Consider the following 20,932-nt stretch of genomic DNA (forward strand, 5'->3'; position numbering starts at 1 on the left):
GACAAGCGGTGCGCTAATGGTGAAAAAACGATTTTTCTAACAAAATTCAAGATGGCGGCCGAATTCAAAATGGCCGCCAAAAAGTTTTTAACTTCAAATTAAAGCTATATCTTTTCTCTACACGATGCCATTAAGTTTGCTATGTGTTCTAAGCGAAATATGAGACATATCACGTGAAGAAATACCCAATATTTATCAATAAATGGGCTGTTTCGCAAACTGTTTAGCCAGCTGGCGTACGAGGGGTTCACCAAATTGAGAAAACCGAAAGGACCACCCTTAAGTTTTATCGAAAACTAGCGATCAGTGACATAAAATTGGAATTCTAACAATGGGTGCCGATGGCGGCCTGGTTTCAGCGAGAATTGCTCCTCAGTACACTCGTAGAATAAGCCCAAATGAACTACAATGGGCTTTTGTATAATTTTCATTGTTTGGCAATTCTACGCCAACCTTACAATTAAAAGCGTTGCGGTTCTGAGGGTCAATGAAAACGATACTAGAGTAATGAATTAAAAATAAGGCGATTCCAAAAGAAACGCGAACACATATGCTTGAATGAAAAACACATTTCAATAACTTAGCAGAAAAATTACTGATTACTGTTTTAGTGTTCTGATACATAATATGGGTCCGTTTGATTCAAAATAAGGAAGTTCCTCTTTCAATGATCTACATTTTGGACCATTTTTTAAATTCGGAATAATTGTGAAAAAACATTCTGCAACGTTGGGATGGTAATAATTCAATGATAACTAAGAAATTTCCTAAAGAAAATTATATAAGCTGTCGACTAAAATTACGTTAAGATTAAATAACATTTCTAATAGAGATTATATAATATATAATATATTATAATATAATATAATATAATATAATATAATACAATATAATATAATATAATATAATTTATATTACTTAACAGGTTGTCCAGATTTTTCTCCTGAAGCCATCTTTCAAATAGATTGAGTTAGAGCAAAACAAAATCGCAACGGTTTTCTAATGCCATTCATTTCTGGGATAAACCACGTTTCCCCATACGATTAAACCGGCCTAAGCGGTGGTTAAAAACTGTTTATTAGTGCAAAAGTTGAAATATTTTTCTTCATTCAATGCTACAGTTGAACTCCGAATTACAAGCAACACTGACTGTTTACGAAACAATCATCATCATCATCATCATCATCAATCATTGCAGCGTCGGCGTCGTGTTTCTGCCTCTGCTTCTCATTTTCACGTTTTGACAGTTCTCTTTCCATCCCATCCATCAAAAACAATGACGTCACCATCCCAATAAGATCAGCTCGAGAAAAGCATCGAAGGCAGCTGCAAGTGAGCACAAATTCCTCTCGAAATGTGTTTAAATTCGAGATAATTGCAGCGGAATCAGTGTCAAACGTTGAAAGAGATCCGAAATTATAGGGAGCAAGTTGATTATCACGAAAAAAGCTTGTAACGAACGAAGAGGAAGCCGTTTTCTGTCGACTCGTATAAAAGTGGGAGTTGTCCCGAAGGTTAAATCCGAACTCACTACAGAATGGAGGACATATTCCACTGGTGCCGCGAGGGGAATTCCATCCAGGTGCGCCTCTGGTTGGACGATACCGAGCATGATATGAATCAGGGGTGAGTATGGAAGGAAATCAGCGTTTCATGGGGTTTCGAGTGATGAGCAACAAAACTTCCTTAAATGGAATAAATAGATCAACGGGATAAATTATGTAGAAAATTCATTGTACTATTTTCAATTTTGTGGATGGAAGTGGATATTCGTATACAGAACCCAATTTGGAAGATAGGGTGGGTTTTGTTGCATTGGAATTGTTCTATCAGAACCCATCCTTGAAAAGATTTCAACATTAAAAACTATGTGGGCGAAGCATGACGTCATTGTTTTGGTTTGTTTACATCCATGCTTCTGTCTGTTTGCATCACATAATAAAGATAGAGCTTGGCTTGAGCTTCGCGTGAAATCCAATGTTTACTACAGATACATAACCAATCTAAGAGAATTTCTGAATGGGATATCGTAAATAATCAAAACAAGATGTGTTTACTTTATGCATTTGATTTAATTTGTTTGATTTTATTTCAGAGATGATCATGGCTTCAGTCCACTGCACTGGTGCGCCAAGGAGGGTCATACCAAACTGGTAGAGATGTTGCTGCATCGGGGCGCTCGAGTAAACGCAACCAACATGGGTGATGATATTCCGTTGCATCTTGCGGCTGCACATGGGCATCTGGAGATTGTTCAAATGGTATGTTTGAAAGATCAGAACCGCCACAAGAAGTATAGCTACGAGTTATCGAAAAGAAATGATTAATATGCATCGAAAATGAGCCCAAAAACTCGTAGGACGGTTTTAAATTTTCAGGTTACTGTGAAGCTCTATCAAATTGTTTGGAAGTGTAACGAATATGTGACAACTTCGGAGGTTCGCTCAAACACACTTAGAAGATTATCTACCACGAGAAATGGATTCGCAAAACGAAAATTTATCCAAGCGAGTCATCGTTATGGATTCTTTAACCGGTTTCTGTATAGTAAACATGTGAAACGCATTCAGAAAATTTACTGAAACTCGCTAAACAATTTTGGAATTTAGTCAATACGAAACGTGAAGAAAATGGCCTGCCATGTACACCATGCACCTTTGTGAGATAACTGCCAATAATACCGAATCAAAATGCGAATTATGTGATACTCGTTTCAAAAGCGTTTTTGAAACTACAATTTCTACTCCGCGAGATGTCGATGCAGCTCCCGCAATCCTTCCTACCAACGTGTTTGACTTTGATATATTTTAAATCAGTCATATAATGGTGAAAAATGCTTCGAAGGCAACAAATCGACAACGTTATCTGGCCCAGATGGAATTTTCACCTGCGTCTTAAAAAAAAAAATGCGACAAGCTATTTTAAGTTTATTACTAAGAAGTCAAGCATTTCCTACCGCATGGAAGAAATCGTTCAAGAAATCTGTATTCAAAAAAAGATGTAAAACTGATGTAAACAACTATCGGAGAGTAACAACGATTCCAGCGGGCTATAAATGCTTCGAAATTATTGTTCACAATGTCATGACCGAGGTCGGCAAACATCATTTTTCCACATCGCAACATGGATTCTATCCTCAACGATCAGTACAGACTAACTTATGTGAATATACATCGTTCAAAAAAATGCACGAAGGAGTTCAAGTCGATAGTATTGAGCATTTTGCACCTTATTAGACTACTGTGCACAAAATTTTTGCACAGTGAATATTTGCACACCTCCCTTATCAGTCTAACAGCATGCTTTGATAGTAACTTTTGTTACTTTGTTTTGATTTTGTGGTCCAAAAATGACATCCACGCACCACCATATAAGGCTTTTAATATGAACATTTTACAAATCTTGTATGAGTTGTAACATCCAAAAGACCCCCATCCTATCTTTTCAGCGTTATTGAATTAGTGATTAAGCCCTTACATAATTGACTTATCCACGGGTGAACTAAATTCAATCGATCCAGAAACGCCACCGGAAGAATGCTACAGTGCCCATACTTAGTTGAGAATTTAAACCTCTTGATGACGAGTTGAATTCGTTCCTCAACTAGACTATTTGAGTGAACCGTAAGACAACGACAAGATCAAGCTGCTGAATGTTCTTCCGTTAGGAGAAATGCCGATTCAATAATCGATTACATCCTGAATCTGTGGGAAACATATCTGATTCTGGATACGATTTAGATGATTCTATAATTTGAGATCCAGCAAATAATAGTTTCCCAAAGGAAAAACTTCCCAATGAACCTTAGGGCTGCTGACTGTTGTAAAATGCTTATCCCCTTCCCCAATCTCCCAGTAGCCGTCCGCGCTTCCAAGGGCCATTCAAAAGGAACAATGTAATAGCATTATGTTAGTGGGGTGTAGCTGGCAATACGGTGGAGACTTTTTACATCAATGCTGATTGCTTTCAAATACACATAACCATACCGAAGTTTTCACCCAATCCATTTGACTGTTTTGCATTTATTTTTGCATTTATTTGAAACGTCATGCAAAGTTTTCAAACCATACGCCTGCTGATGTTAATAAGTGTGCAAATTGTCTCCAGTATATGAACAATTTCATTAGAATCTAAAAATTCGTGTAACGGTCAATATATGTACCGACATAAAAGCTGTGTGTTTCAATAGTGAACCGTTGGATCGGGTTGAACATGTCAAGGATTTAGAGAGAGCTTGAACGGCTTGCTCAAGATTGATGTAAATAATGAGGGGAACAAGAAAAAAACTCAGCAATCGCAGAAAAAGAAGACCGTCTCCGCGAGTCTCGTCTCAGGTTTTCCTGACTACCTCGATGATCCATTGGACCGTAAATGTTTTGATTTTGTTTTCTATATCGATTTGGTTCACTCGATGATCGCTATAATACAGAATTATAGACTAAACCTGATATGATAACCTTCCGATGACAAGACTAGTATCAACTAAGTTTCCTAAAATTAGGAACTATATTCCCCATGGCTGAAAAAAGAGACGGGACAGAAACCAAGAAAACAAACTAACATAAACCAAACAGGATCCAAGGGATAAGATTTCTTATGAAAATCCATAGAGAATACAACTAGACCTCTCTCTATAATGTTATTTTCAACATTTTTCAAGGCGAGATCATGAGATTATGATAATTACATAGGTCTAAATTCCTATGAGCGCATCAACTTTATCAAATAATTATATAAACATTTTCTACCTAATCAAACTTGAGTTAAGGCCGCACGGGACGTCATCATAATCACCCTATCCATTTCAAGAAGCAAATCTCAAGAACCACTCCATATATCGATGCGAAAAATGTATCACTATGATTCTACATATGTAGTGCACAACCCAATAAATTTTCAGCTTCATCGGTTCACTAAAACTCGAGATTTGCTTCCACAAAGTTTTGATGATAATTGTTAGAATGAGACGAAAGATTGAATAACACGGTCTCCCGTGTCCCCTTAATAGTACTATGAAGAACTACGTTACCGTAGTCCGGGGCAAATTGATCACTATTTCACTATTTTTGTCATGTTTTCCTTTGGAATCCGAAAATTGTTAAATTTATTTCGGTAAAATCAGTACTTCATTAATATCTATCAATTTTTTATGTAATTAAATTTATTTCATAAAATTATTTTAAACATCAACAATTTAAAATAACACATTGGGGCGAAATTGATCACTATATAATTAAGCATATTTTAGAATGTAAAATTTCCCTATTTACTAAATTTGGCTCTCCTGAATCTAAAAATGATGTCAAAGTTCTTACAACTTGTGTATATCATCATTTTAGGCTGATACAAATATTAATTTTCTTTTATGTCACCCCCCCCCCTTCGAAAATCCGATAATTTTGAAGTGGAAAAAAAAAAGATTCATCTTTTTTTTTGACATCAGTTAGGTTTTTTCAATTTACAACGTAAAAAACAAGTAAAATAATGATCCAGAGGACAATTAAAAACAATTTAACAACTATCATTAAAAATTAAAATTCAAAAATATAACTTTTTTTTTCATTTTTATTTATTTGTTCCTTATTTATTTTTATACCCCCCCCCCCCCTCGTACCTTCCAAGTGGTCTCGGACGTAAAAAAAAATTAATATTTGTATCAGCCTTATTGCAAAAAAATAACTTTGTTATTCTGCATAATACGCCTAAATGTATGCAATTTCCCTTCAACAATAAACGGTTTTATGGGCAAAAAAACTATTCTTGTAATGCTGTACGATTTCAAGAATAAGTTCAGCAGTTCACAATGAAGCTAACACAACATTTTAACACTCAAAGTTTACATGCGGGCTTAGCATCAGCGGATTGTTTAGTACCGACATATCCAACAGTATTGCTAACACCTTAAAAAACTGTGAATATTTCTATGCAAAATCGACCTTAATTAAAATGAAATAGTTTAAAAACATCATTAGACATCTATAAACTAGAAAACATAGATTGTCTGTGATGGCAACGAAGCATCATTGGAAGGAAATGCTATTTGGTACCGACATGATCAAATTCACCCCAGTGCACAATGGACCGAATCGACAATTTGGCCGGAAAAAAAAATGTTATCTCTGTTCTCGTAGATTTTAGACGTTTGATGTCAACAGAGAAGTTATTCGTAATTGAGTTTCGCATCTTTTAAGGAAAAAGTTGAATAGGGTGACCCATATTTAAGCTAAAATTTTGACTCAAACTTTTTTGTTTGATTAAATTTGTGGCTACGCTCTTCTGCAAACTTTTAGAAAATGTTATTTTGAACAACTTTGTCGAAGACACTTTTGATCTAACTCTTCATTCAAGCTAAGTAAATTGATTTTGAAGTTATAAGCAAATTTAAGTGAAAAACTGTGAAATCTTTAGATGCCCATAACTCATGGAGTTGGTTCGATAAAATTTTTCTTTTAGTGGCATTCGAAAGGCCATACAATAGACAACTTTTGCTGCAAAAACTGTGTGAACGTATTTTTTGTAAATTGAGAAAATTCACTTCAAAAATATACTTAAAAAACTTGAAATTCGCTTTTAACTCACAAGATTTTATAGTTAACGGCGTGCTATCTTCAGCAAAGTTGAAGAATTTCATTAGATCTACAACTTTTACATACACTAATTTTTAGAGAAATGTGAAACAAAATATGAAGAAATGATGATACGATTCAGATGTTGGTCACCTTATTTTTATTACTATAAAACATTAAGTTAGTATAGCAGCAGTCGCTTTCATATACTTGCTGTTGTAAACTTTGTATGGTATTATGATTTTATTATTATTTTATCAGTACTCAGTGGTATAATTCACGTATAATTCAAAATGTAAAATGATGCCAATGCAATATAAGAAACTTTAACTGTTTTGTCAACTGCTATTATTGTGACTGAATACATACAATAGTGTCCTGGGATACAGAACTGTGGAAATAGTAGAATAATCTAACATTATTGAAGAAGCCAACGTAATCAAAAAGTGTGCACGTTTGGAAATTATTGATACAATAAAAGTACAATTATATTGCTACTACTTGAATAATTTTGTATTAACTAATAGTAAAATGTATTATAAGTTCTACATATTTTTGTTTCGCATTTCTCTTAAAATTGGTGTATGGAAAAGTTATAGATATAGTTAAATTTTATTTGTTTTGGCTATATCGGTCATGCGACTCAAAGGAAAAGGGAGTCTATAGAAGATTGTTTTTACAAATGATGAAATGAATAGGTGGATAGGCGTCGCAGAGGAGTAGAAAGATTGAAATTAATTAGGTGGTGAAAATTGAGCAAGCCTTAGGGGAACCAGTAAAGCATCGAAGCGTCCTGTATTTTACCTAGCTTCTCTACTGGAGAAGGGTTGGCTCAAAGCTTTGAGCTTTGCTACCAACACAGGCTTCAATGTGCTCATATACTGTCGGCTATCACCGAACGGTTCTATCGATCGATGATTGGGAAATCGCATCGCAGTCAGAGATTGTTTGTCTCTATCATGTGTGCTCTTCCCGCCAGTCACCACATGATCCAGTTAGAACTGCTTTTTCTTATAAGCCAAATTTTACATATGTAGAGAAGGTATCGACCGTGATTGTGTTTATATATTATTTGTTATGGCTATATCGGTCATGCGACTCAAAGGAAAATGGAGTCTATAGAAGATTTTTTTTGACGTTGGATAACGTCTTACGGCAACATATGGGGGTACAATTCAGAAAAACGAAAAATTGAGCATGTAACGAAAAATGGTCAGGTTTTGACCGCTAATAACTCAGTCATTTATCGATAGATTTTCAATATTTATCCATGAATCGATTGGAAATTTATCTACGCGTCGATCCAAATGGAGGACACTATTGATTATTAGCAACAAACTATTGAAATATCGTAAAACGTTGACCCCTTTCTTATCTAACCAATCACGTTCAAGCACATTTTTCGGTTCCGCTTCCCACTATAAAAGCGCACCGCACCCTGCTTCTTCCCTCATTCTTCTTTTTGCCGTCAGACTGTGAACACGGTCGGCGAGCAAATTTCGAGAGTCATTCGCGTCCTCAGTTCAGTTTTCAATAGGACGCGAATACAACACGCATTAGAACCGAAGAACCACGCATTTCGGAGCCGCAGCAACTGAAGCCGCTCATTTGAGTGCACCAGCCAGCATAATCGTTTTCGGCCAGAAATCGTCGCTACCAGCCAGTGCTCCGCTGTCATTGCCATGCGGGAGGCTAGCGCAGTCATTCTGGTTCATTAGATCGAGCGGCACAGCCGTCACCGTCCGTGTAATATTCCCTAATTTGTACGAGATGGCTGAAGAAAATCGACCAAAGCCGCTTGTTGAAGCGCACATCGTCATCCGCACCGCAAATCTCATCGAACGAGGAGGATTGAAACCAGTGCGCCGTCAAAATGTGTCCGTTTTACGCAAATTCAACAATTCAATCGGCACTTTTCAGAGCCAACAAATGTGTTTTAAAGAGTTATTTGTATAATATTCCCTAATGTGTTTACCACATACTTGCTATAATCTCTTAATTCATCTCATAGCATCATACAATAATTGATTTATTACGAATAATTGACAATACGGCAATTTGAAGCTATTTCCGAGGATGCTGCTGCAGTGCCGTCGGGTTGCAATAACAGCATAATGCTAATCTGTACATCCCTTACCCAGACATCAGTTTCATATAGCCTATTTCTCAGATAAGAAAACGAAGAATATGAAAGGAGGAGCATCATCTGCTATTCTAAGGGTATAAAGCATCCCTCCTTCGTTGAATCTGGTTTCATTCTGTTTTCGCTTTCGAGCTGGTAAGAGCTCCTCCAAACCTGCTCAGCTCCTCGCCACCAGAGGCAAGCTGTTGTACGAGATGGCTGAAGAAAATCGACCAAAGCCGCTTGTTGAAGCGCACATCGTCATCCGCACCGCAAATCTCATCGAACGAGGAGGATTGAAACCAGTGCGCCGTCAAAATGTGTCCGTTTTACGCAAATTCAACAATTCAATCGGCACTTTTCAGAGCCAACAAATGTGTTTTAAAGAGTTGATTGTATAATATTCCCTAATTTGTTCGAGATTGCTGAAGAAAATCGACCAAAACCGCTTGTTGAAGCGCACATCGTCATCCGCACCGCAAATCTCATCGGGCGAGGCAGATTGAAACCAGTGCGCCGTCAAAATGTGTCCGTGTTACGCAAATTCAACAACTCAATCGGCACTTTTCAGAGCCAACAAATGTATTTTAAAGAGTTATTTGTATAATATTCCCTAATGTGTTTACCACATACTTGCTATAATCTCTTAATTCATCTCATAGCATCATACAATAATTGATTTATTACGAATAATTGACAATACGGCAATTTGAAGCTATTTCCGAGGATGCTGCTGCAGTGCCGTCGGGTTACAATAACAGCATAATGCTAATCTGTACATCCCTTACCCAGACATCAGTTTCATATAGCCTATTTCCCAGATAAGAAAACGAAGAATATGAAAGGAGGAGCATCATCTGCTATTCTAAGGGTATAAAGCATCCCTCCTTCGTTGAATCTGGTTTCATTCTGTTTTCGCTTTCGAGCTGGTAAGAGCTTCTCCAAACCTGCTCAGCTCCTCGCTACCAGAGGCAAGCTGTTGTACGAGTTGGCTGAAGAAAATCGACCAAAGCCGCTTGTTGAAGCGCACATCGTCATCCGCACCGCAAATCTCATCGGGCGAGGCAGATTGAAACCAGTGCGCCGTCAAAATGTGTCCGTGTTACGCAAATTCAACAACTCAATCGGCCCTTTTGAGAGCCAACAAATGTGTTTTAAAGTGTTATTTGTATAATATTCCCTAATGTGTTTAGCACATACTTGCTATAATCTCTTAATTCATCTCATAGCATCATACAATAATTGATTTATTACGAATAATTGACAATACGGCAATTTGAAGCTATTTCCGAGGATGCTGCTGCAGTGCCGTCGGGTTGCAATAACAGCATAATGCTAATCTGTACATCCCTTACCCAGACATCAGTTTCATATAGCCTATTTCCCAGATAAGAAAACGAAGAATATGAAAGGAGGAGCATCATCTGCTATTCTAAGGGTATAAAGCATCCATCCTTCGTTGAATCTGGTTTCATTCTGTTTTCGCTTTCGAGCTGGTAAGAGCTCCTCCAAACCTGCTCAGCTCCTCGCCACCAGAGGCAAGCTGTTGTACGAGATGGCTGAAGAAAATCGACCAAAGCCGCTTGTTGAAGCGCACATCGTCATCCGCACCGCAAATCTCATCGAACGAGGAGGATTGAAACCAGTGCGCCGTCAAAATGTGTCCGTTTTACGCAAATTCAACAATTCAATCGGCACTTTTCAGAGCCAGCAAATGTGTTTTAAAGAGTTGATTGTATAATATTCCCTAATTTGTTCGAGATTGCTGAAGAAAATCGACCAAAACCGCTTGTTGAAGCGCACATCGTCATCCGCACCGCAAATCTCATCGGGCGAGGCAGATTGAAACCAGTGCGCCGTCAAAATGTGTCCGTGTTACGCAAATTCAACAACTCAATCGGCACTTTTCAGAGCCAACAAATGTATTTTAAAGAGTTATTTGTATAATATTCCCTAATGTGTTTACCACATACTTGCTATAATCTCTTAATTCATCTCATAGCATCATACAATAATTGATTTATTACGAATAATTGACAATACGGCAATTTGAAGCTATTTCCGAGGATGCTGCTGCAGTGCCGTCGGGTTACAATAACAGCATAATGCTAATCTGTACATCCCTTACCCAGACATCAGTTTCATATAGCCTATTTCCCAGATAAGAAAACGAAGAATATGAAAGGAGGAGCATCATCTGCTATTCTAAGGGTATAAAGCATCCCTCCTTCGTTGAATCTGGTTTCATTCTGTTTTCGCTTTCGAGCTGGTAAGAGCTTCTCCAAACCTGCTCAGCTCCTCGCTACCAGAGGCAAGCTGTTGTACGAGATGGCTGAAGAAAATCGACCAAAGCCGCTTATTGAAGCGCACATCGTCATCCGCACCGCAAATCTCATCGGGCGAGGAGGATTGAAACCAGTGCGCCGTCAAAATGTGTCCGTGTTACGCAAATTCAACAACTCAATCGGCCCTTTTGAGAGCCAACAAATGTGTTTTAAAGAGTTATTTGTATAATATTCCCTAATGTGTTTACCACATACTTGCTATAATCTCTTAATTCATCTCATAGCATCATACAATAATTGATTTATTACGAATAATTGACAATACGGAATATGGAATCGCAGATCGGTCTTAAGGTGACACGGGAGACCGTTTTATTTTCCCTATCTTTTGTCTCACTCTAACAATTATCATCATAACTTTGCAGAAGCAAATCTCTAGTTTAGGTGAACCGATTAAACTGAAAATTTAATGGGTTGTGCACTACATATATATAATGCTAGTGATACATTTTTCGCATCGGTACTTGAGATATTTTTTTCAAATGGAGAGGGTGATTAAAACACCGTCCTGTGACCTTAATCAAGAAGTCCTGATCGATTTCACCACCAGCAACAACGATTGCTGTGGCGCACAAGATTCGAAAACTCTGCACCTGTTATGATGTGGAGCTTGGCTTGTCAGATGATTATGGTGATATTTGCGCTGCCGAGATCACTATCATGAATTGTCGGCCACTACTGGTTTGCCTCTACATTTCTCCGGATACCACAATGAAGCAGAAGAAGTTCTTTATGGCGCGGAACTTCTTGGAGTATCAAAAGGAGACCATGCCAATCATCGTGACAGGTAACTTCAACATCGATTTGAGCAAAGAGGAGTACACAGAGTTAGCGGACTTCATGGACAAGAGTCTCAACCTCAAATTGGCTTCGGAATCCACTAAAGCAACCAATCTTAGTGGATCATGAATGGACCTAACGTTCAACCGGTATATTTGTTTGGAGAGCAAAAGTTACCGCTAATGCATCATCTTCCATCGACCGGTTCTATCGGTGTTGAAGTGTTAACCGAACCAACCAAATAATAACACTCAATGTCCATAATAGGTCAGAATTGACATGCAACAAATAATTTGAAAATTGATTAGATTTTTTGTCAGTACCTAGAAATCTTCCATAAGTTCGTGACGGTCCTAAATCAGGAAATAGAAGAAGCTAACGTTATCCAACGTCAACTTGGCGGTCGTATCTCGGAAACAACCTCTTACTTTTTACAAATGATGAAATGAATAGATGGATAGGCGCAAAGGAGCAACAAGATTGAAACACAACTTTGCTGAAGACAGCACGCCGTTAACTTTAAAATCTTGTAAGTTACAAGCGAATTTCGAGTTTTTTAAGTATATTTTTGAAGTGAATTTTCTCAATTTACAAAAAATACGTTCTCACAGTTTTTGCAGCAAAAGTTGCCTATTGTATGGCCTTTCTAATGACACTTGAAGAAAAATTGTATCGAACCAACTCCATGAGTTATGGGCATCTAAAGATTTCACTTAAATTTGCTTATAACTTTAAAATCACAAGAATTACAAACTTGCGATGTTCAGCAAAAATGTGTATCTTTACTTCCTCTACAACTCTTCTAAAGACCACATTCACGTAAAACTGAAAACAAGTTAGATCAAAATAACAAATTTTTTGGGTCCACCCTAAGTTAATACTTTCAAAATCAATTTACTTGGCTCAAATGAAGAGTTAGATCAAAAGTGTCTTCGACAAAGTTGTTCAAAATAACATTTTCTTAAAGTTTGCAGAAGAGCGCAGCCACAAATTTAATCAAACAAAATAAGTTTGAGACAAAATTTTAGCTTAAATATGGGCCACCACATTTATTTTTTTCCTCAAAAGATGCAAAACTCAATTACGAATAACTTCTCTGAAGACATTGAACGTCTAAAATCGACGAGAACAGAGATAACACTTTTTTCCGGCTAAATTGTCGATTCGGTCCAATGTGCAGTAGACCTATTCATTTGTTTGGAAATTTACCAGTCAACCAATACTTTGATTTTTTATGTCAAAATGAACTTCTGGTCAAAATTTCAGTCATTTTGGAGATAATTTAGGTGTGCTTCAAATCAATTATGTGTTTCTGAGCTGATTTCAAGCTTTAAAAAATCATAACTTTCGAACGGAACACCAAAAATGATCGAAAATACCTCTACATAGTAGTTGATTCAATTCTACGAACTTTTGTCTAACACACTTTTATGATTGGAGCAAGTTTTAACATAGTTTGGTTGAGATTTGTGCTTCGAGGTTCTTGAAAACCACTATTTTTAGGGAGTTATCTCTCTGAAAAACACACCTGTATGAAAATTTCGGATTTTTTATTTCCAGAACATGATGACTATACATATCTTAAACTCAATTCCGATGTAAGTTACAATTTATCTTACGAAAATAAATTATAAAAAATAGGGAATTAGGAAGCACTTTTATAAATCCGCTGTGGGTGAGCCATGAGCACCATCGTGAGCGTTGGCGGGTGTAAAAAATGAACACGTTAGCGCTGCTTTTTCTCAGTCGATGATGATGATTGTTTTCAAATCGTTCTGAATCGTCAATGAAATGCGATCCAAACAATCATCACTCGGAAAGAAAAAGCAATGCTAACTTGTTCAATTCATTCATTGGTTGGTACATGTGTCATACGTGAGTTAACTATCATCAGGTTGCGATGCGGTGTTCGATCTTTGGGCATTTTTTGTAATTTATTGCCTAAAGCAACATGTAAGCTGTTAATGGGTAATGAATTCATAGATTTATTTCGTTCGATTCTTGTTGACTAGGGTCTGAAAAACTAATGTCAATGTGTGTTTTTTTCTACCATAAAAATTCAGAAAACTGTTATTTCTGGGTACTGTGGAGAACAAATCATGATCAAACAATGTTTAAACTCAATTATATCTTGTTTGCGTGTTTGACAAACTTTAACAGAATAGAATAAGCTTTCAAATAGTGGTAATAGCAAGTGGTTTTGATTTTCCAAATGTTATGATTTTTCAAAGCTTGAACATAGCCCTAAAACACATTTTTAACTTGAAGCATACTGAAATCTTCATCAAATTAGTTGAAAATTTCACCAGACATTGTTCTTAGCATGAGAATTCAGAATACTGCTTGACCGGTAGATTTCCAGACATTTTTTTTAAATATGAACAGGTCTAATGTGCAGTGATCAATTTGCCCTCACATTACGGTACTTGTTTTATTATAGTGTAATCAATATTGGTGATAGTTTTGTAGATTAAGGGCCGATTTTTCACCCCCGCTTAAGCCTTAAACCTAGTTTAATCATATGGGTAAACGTGGTTTACGGCATAAGCGAAGGTGAAGAAATCGGTCCTAAACTAAATTTTCATAGAAGCAAAGTGCGCTCAAATGGATTTTGGACGAAAAATGTTCTACTTTTCGCTTATCTTCTTTCTTCTTTATTTGGCTTTACATCAATTATCTTGATAAAGCCTCGCCAACAATATTTCGCCAATTCCCTCGGTTCATGGCCGCTTCTCTCCATCCTCGACTGTGACCCACGCTCTCCAGGTCCTGGTGTACCTGATCAATCCACCTAGCTCGCTGCGCCCCACGCCTTCTTGTTCCGACCGGATTCGTGGCGAACACCATCTTTACAGGGTTGTTGTCCGGCATTCTTGCAACATGCCCTGCCCAGCGTATCCTTCCAGCTTTAGCTACCTTCACGATACTGGGTTCGCCGTAGAGTTGAGCGAGCTCGTGGTTCATCCTTCGCCGCCACACGCCGTTCTCCTGCACGCCGCCGAAGATCGTCCTTAGCACTCGGCGTTCGAAAACCCCAAGAGCTTGCAAGTCCTCCTCGAGCATAGTCCACGCCTCATGCCCATAGAGGACTACCGGTCTTATGAGCGTTTTGTACATCGTGCATTTGGTGCGGGGGTGAATCTTTCTTGACCGCAGTTTCTTCTGGAGCCCATAGTAGGCACGACTTCCGCTGATGATGCGCCTTCGTATTTCCCGACTAACATTGTTGTCAGCCGTCAACAAGGATCCGAGGTAGACGAACTCGTCCACCACCTCGAAGGTATCCCCGTCTATCGTAACACTGCTTCCTAGGCGGATCCTGTCGCGCTCAGTTCCGCCAACCAGCATGTACTTTGTTTTCGACGCATTCACCATTAGCCCGACTCTTGTTGCTTCGCGTTTCAGGCGGGTGAACAAATCTGCCACCGTTTCAAATTTTCTCCCAATAATATCCATGTCGTCCGCGAAGCAAACAAATTGTCCGGATCTCGTGAAAATCGTGCCTCGACTGTTAAGTCCGGCTCTCCGCATGACACCTTCAAGCGCAATATTGAACAACAGGCACGAAAGTCCATCGCCCTGTCGTAGTCCCCGCCGAGACTCGAACGAACTGGAGTGTTCGCCCGAGATCTTCACGCAGTTTTGCACACCGTCCATCGTTGCTCTGATCAATCTTGTGAGCTTCCCGGGAAAGCTGTTCTCGCTTTTCGCTTATGAAACAACTAAAAATAATTATGATTCAGGAGTTCGTTTAGTACCGTAATCTGGGGTAACATTGATCCTTTTTTTGGATAGTTCTTAAAAATTTCATTTGAATATGCGAATGGTGCAAGTTTTATATTTTTAAGACAAGTACTGGTATCCATCGCTCGTGACTATGTACAAGATTTTGTTTGCTGAAATATTTAATCATGTTTAAAATATGTTTTGAACGATTGATTTATCACCTAGGTCAACAATGTTTGGCAACGTCGTTAATTTTTGAAAACGTCGTTACTTACTAAAATAATTATCCCTGAATTAAAAACTTCCGAACCACGAAAAACGCCTAAATGTAGGCAATTTCTTAGAGATGTTATGCATTATTTAAATTATTTTTGTTAATTTTGCTTAATTGAGTATACTTATGGAAGTTTAGAGAATCATTTTCGGCGATACCGTTTTTAGTACCTTAAAATGGGGTAAAGTTCATCACTTTTGGCTTTGATTTGGATGATTCAATTTCAATATAATTCCTAGTAGGGTGCATGTATTATCATTTGAATATTTTAAAACCTGTACTAGTTGGATGTTTATCGAATTGTACAAACGAAATGTTTACGGAATGTTATCAAAATAACAAAAATATTTTTTAGAAATCAAAAAGTGGAATTTTTGATTCCGGTGAAGTTGGTCAGTTACTGCGACAGGTTTCCTAAAATAAAGAGACATGCTATTTACTAAATTTGGGATCACTGATCCCGAATCAATTTTTAAAAATCTTACAACATGTTGATAAATCGGTCAATTTTAAAATTGAATGTTGTGAATTACAGAACACACAACATCAGACGCCTAAATTTATGCAATTTTCATTGAATTAGCAACTCGCTCACAAAAAGAACTTTTTTCTCTAAAAATGATTTTTTATCCTCAAAGCATATTTAAAATTGAGTTTACAGAACATATCTCGAATGTACGAAACACTTTATTTAAATTGTATCTTTATGTAGCCTTGGCAATAGTCGAATGTTTGGAGTAGAACACTTCAACAGGTCATCAGGAACATTTTCTTAAAAACCTGCTTTTTCTTTCCGTGGTATAAGTATCTTGAACGGCGAACCGAACTTAGAAACATCAAGAGCAGCTATCAGGTAATGCGATATGATAGAAGTTATGATAATTGAAAAAGGGTCATAACTCTCTTGGCAGTTTATACATGTAGGTACGAGAATGATCAATTTCACCCCACTGATCAACTACACCCCGAATAACGGTACCTACCAAAAGCATTTTTGAAAATGTTCTATCATGAATCTTCGTCCCAAACATCCGTTTTATATCAAGATTCTATAGTGAACTTTAATGATATTTAAAACTAGCATACTCTACGTGGCTAGCCAAGTTCTAACAAAATTTGAAATCGTAAAGCTATATATGTATAATCTATTAGAGATTGATAATGTATATGTTCAACTGAAAAATGATAACATGGAAAAATAAAATAAAGTGCTGTATGAATAGCAAGCTGTGAAGCAGACTCCGTTCCAGTCCAGATGTAATGTCAGAAGTAGTGGATTATGGTTACCGTAATCTGGGCTAACATGGATCATTTTTATGAATAATTCTTTAAAGTTTCATTCAAAAATGCAAATGTTGCTAGTTTTATATTTATAAAACAAACTCATGACTTGTGTCTGTATACTGCATTTTGTTTTTTTAAGGTGAAGATGAATCGAAGCCAAAGTTCAAACTTTCAAGAGCACGGATCTGGAGAACCAAACATCCGTTTGAGCTGAAAACCTAATCGATTGGCCACCACCAGCTAGTGATCAATCGATTAAGTTTTCAGCTTAAGCGGATGTTTGTTTGTTTAGATCCGTGCTCTTGAAAATTTGAAGATTGGCTTCGATTCATCTTCACTTTAAGTATTAAATATGTATTAAAACATGTTTAAAACGATTTTCTTTTTTTTACAAGGGGGAAATCTGCAAACAGATCCCTTGAGAAGGTAACTCAGGGAATGCGGAGATGACGCACTACAGCGGGGATTCGCTGGTTGGAACACGACTGCCTTCCGTTTAGCGAATCCGACTCGTTAGTTGGAACGACTAACAGCTGGTGAAAATGCTCCAGACAAACGCATCTGGAGCGCAAATCGTCACAAAACGCACATATACATACACATTTGTTCTATATATGAAGACTTCAATGCGACGGTACGGTACGGTAAAGTCAGTTTGACATCTTCTCTTGACATTCGAGTGCTTTTTAGATGGAATATTTTCCAATCAGCGAACATCCAATCATCGAGTCATTCCATGTAGCAGACCTCCAACGAGCGAATCCCCACTGTATTTTGGAATTGCTCAAGTGATGACGCGTCTTTTGGAATCGCTCAAGTGATGAACAGTGCACCGACATGACCCTTGGACTCAGACTCTTATCTCCCCGGAACCACCTTACGGTATTTCTTCGGGGAGGGGCCTGTGCATATAGCACAACACGTGTAGCAGAAGTAGCCTAGAAAACTGCTTCTTCTAGCCGACTTAAACAATGTTACAAGGGACCAACTTCGGCAGGGCTAATCCTCTGCAGCCGACTCCTGGTTGGCGCGCCATAGGCGCTGCAATTCTAATATAATGTGAGTGACAGCCGTAGTTACTGCATTCGAGCACTCGGCATCCGCACACATTCTCTCTATTATATTTTTGGGGGACGTGTTCCCCCGCATGTAGTGAGCATGCGACCTCTCACTAAATTTGTACATTTCAGACGTGTTTCGTCGTGTACAAGTAAATTTCAAAACTTCAAAACAGCAAGGTTTCTTAGGCGGGAATTTCCTAACTTGACAAATTATTCTTACGTAAAATCAAAATCTGGTCTTCGGCAAAGTTGTACCTGGGTAGATTTCACATGAGAAGAGTTTGTTCGCTTTTAAACAGATTGTTATGACGAACCGTTTAAGGACTGAACACAAAAGGTTTCCATATAAATTTTAAATGCGTGTGCACAACCAATATCAAACCACTTCAAATTTTGATAGAATGTTTTCCATAATAATTAAGCATAGAGGAGCAAAAACTTCAAAATTTTCATCGATCTAGTGTACAAATCTTAATTTCTATCTTAATTCTAGCTTATCCGCTTCCGCTCAGATGTGAACGCTGCCAACGAACATGGCAATACGCCGCTACACTATGCGTGCTTCTGGGGCTATCAGCCGATCGCCGAGGAGCTGGTCAACAATGGTGCTTTGGTTTCGCTCGCCAACAAGGACGGAGATACTCCACTGGACAAGGCTAAGGCTCAACTAGCCACTCGGTAAGGCATTTTAGTCGCACTATTATGGAGTTCTTACTTTACCACATTCCATTTCTTGAACATAGTTTGCACAACCTAGCAGTCGAAAGTGGGCAAGAGCTGAAGAAGATCAGCTTCAAGGACCAAAGCTGGTTGGGTCTGAAGACGCGTTCGCGCGACGCCACTCTTTCCCGGTACAAGGGAATCAACATCCAGGACCTGATGTTGCACACCAAGCTGGCCATCACTGCCGGTGGCGAGACTTGGCGCGGTAGATGGCAGAACAACGACATCGTGGCGAAAATTTTGGCCATACGCGAATGCAATGCACGCGTCAGTCGGGACTTCAACGAGGAGTTCCCGAAGTTGCGCATCTTCTCCCATCCGAACATTCTTCCAGTTATTGGAGCGTGCAATGCTCCCCCGCGGTTAATCGTCATCAGTCAGTATATGCCGAGGGGTTCGCTGTACGATTTGCTGCATGGTGCTGCCGGAATTGTGGTGGATACGGCCCAGGCGGTACGATTTGCGCTGGACATTGCCCGTGGAATGGCGTATCTGCATTCATTGGAGAGAATTATTCCGGAATATCATCTCAACAGCTGCCATGTTATGGTAGGTTTATTAGCTACATAGTGGAACAAAAATAACCTTCTCGAGTGTCTCAAAAATCAATTAATGTGTCTTCAGCAAATTTTGGATTGCTGAATCCATTAGTTCTCTCAGAAGTACTCCAGCTCGTTTCGGCATTGTTCTTTTTCAGATTGATGACGACCTTACGGCTCGAGTCAACATGGCAGACGCCAAGTTCTCCTTCCAGGAACGCGGCCGTGTCTATCAACCAGCCTGGATGAGCCCGGAAATGCTGCAACGTAAACGTAGCGATCGCAACTGGGAAGCATGCGACATGTGGAGCTTCGCCATCTGCATCTGGGAGCTAGCTACGCGGGAAGTTCCCTTTGCTGACCTAACGCCGATGGAAGCTGGAATGCGTATCGCTACCGAAGGACTCCGGGTCACAATTCCGCCTGGAACGTCCCCTCATCTGTCGAAATTGATCAAAATCTGCATGAACGAAGATCCGGGAAAACGTCCAAAGTTCGACATGATCATACCCATTCTCGAAAAAATGAAACGTTAAAATGGAATGCCTTCAAGGAAAATTGTAAACGACGTGCCTTCACCTGTTTTGTCTTCTTATTTATTTAAACAAAAAAAAAAAAAAAAAATATTGCATATTTCCTAACAACCCGACAAGAATGTTATAATCTGCCAAAATGTAACAGTGTGCTGACGTATTAACAACGAACATGACGAAAAATGTTCAAACGACAATATATCGTGTTTAGTTTCGTACTACGAGTTTAAACTTTTAACAAATTATAGGTCCCAACACTGCAATGGAAGGAATCAAAAGTGTCTTATATGCGTATCAGAACGATGATGGATAGTATTAGAGAGCGATTTCAGTGGCAGCTGCCAGCGCAAAAATACATTTGCACAACTTAACTGATCTTAATAGATGTAGATGCATGTGCATGCGAGTAACACAACGGTTTAAATGTGTAATGACAGATTTATTTTTAATAAACGTTTATTGACGACTAATCGATTTTTTTTTTAAATTTTATCACAGCCTTTGAAGAATTGCTAAAAAAAAACGACAGTCTGATCGAATTTTTTAATGATAGTTCTCACTTCTTCCAAAACAGTCTCCCAGAAATTTTCGAAAACGTTCTCTTGGATAAGAATATTTTCGAATTCCTGAGTAACTTGATTTTCTATTGGACTAGTAAGTCCTAAATTAAAATTGTGCGCGCTTTCAAACTGCATAGCAAGTTTTTGAGCTTTTTCGCAATCAGTTAGTTATAATTTGTTTGAAATGCTTCCTCTTTCAATGCCGGAATTGGAATGCTGAGTTCAAGGATCAAGAGTTTGAGATCATAGTATATAATCACGGATTCGAATTTTTTTTCACAATTAAGTTATTTATTTATTTATTTTAACAAAAAAATTGGAAGTTTGTTTTCAAAATACTTCTCAAAAGGGCGCAAAACCTTTTCATTTTTTTAAAAAGTTTTAAAATAATACTAGACTACTTATAAAGTAAAGGCTCA

General features: G+C 38.2%; 1 protein-coding gene across 1 annotated transcript; it reads left to right on the plus strand.

The window, feature by feature from the left end:
- The first annotated feature begins 1,262 nt into the window (after nt 1-1,262).
- LOC5575137 (integrin-linked protein kinase) lies at nt 1,263-20,198 on the plus strand. Its single transcript, XM_001655464.2, has 5 exons — nt 1,263-1,626; nt 2,096-2,261; nt 18,652-18,836; nt 18,902-19,430; nt 19,579-20,198. The coding sequence occupies exons 1-5, from the start codon at nt 1,538-1,540 to the stop codon at nt 19,954-19,956; spliced, it is 1,347 nt and encodes a 448-aa protein (XP_001655514.1). The 5' UTR covers nt 1,263-1,537; the 3' UTR covers nt 19,957-20,198.
- Nucleotides 20,199-20,932: the final 734 nt, after the last annotated feature.

The sequence above is a fragment of the Aedes aegypti genome, chromosome 2, assembly GCF_002204515.2.
Source record: "Aedes aegypti strain LVP_AGWG chromosome 2, AaegL5.0 Primary Assembly, whole genome shotgun sequence".
Lineage (NCBI taxonomy): Eukaryota > Metazoa > Arthropoda > Insecta > Diptera > Culicidae > Aedes > Aedes aegypti.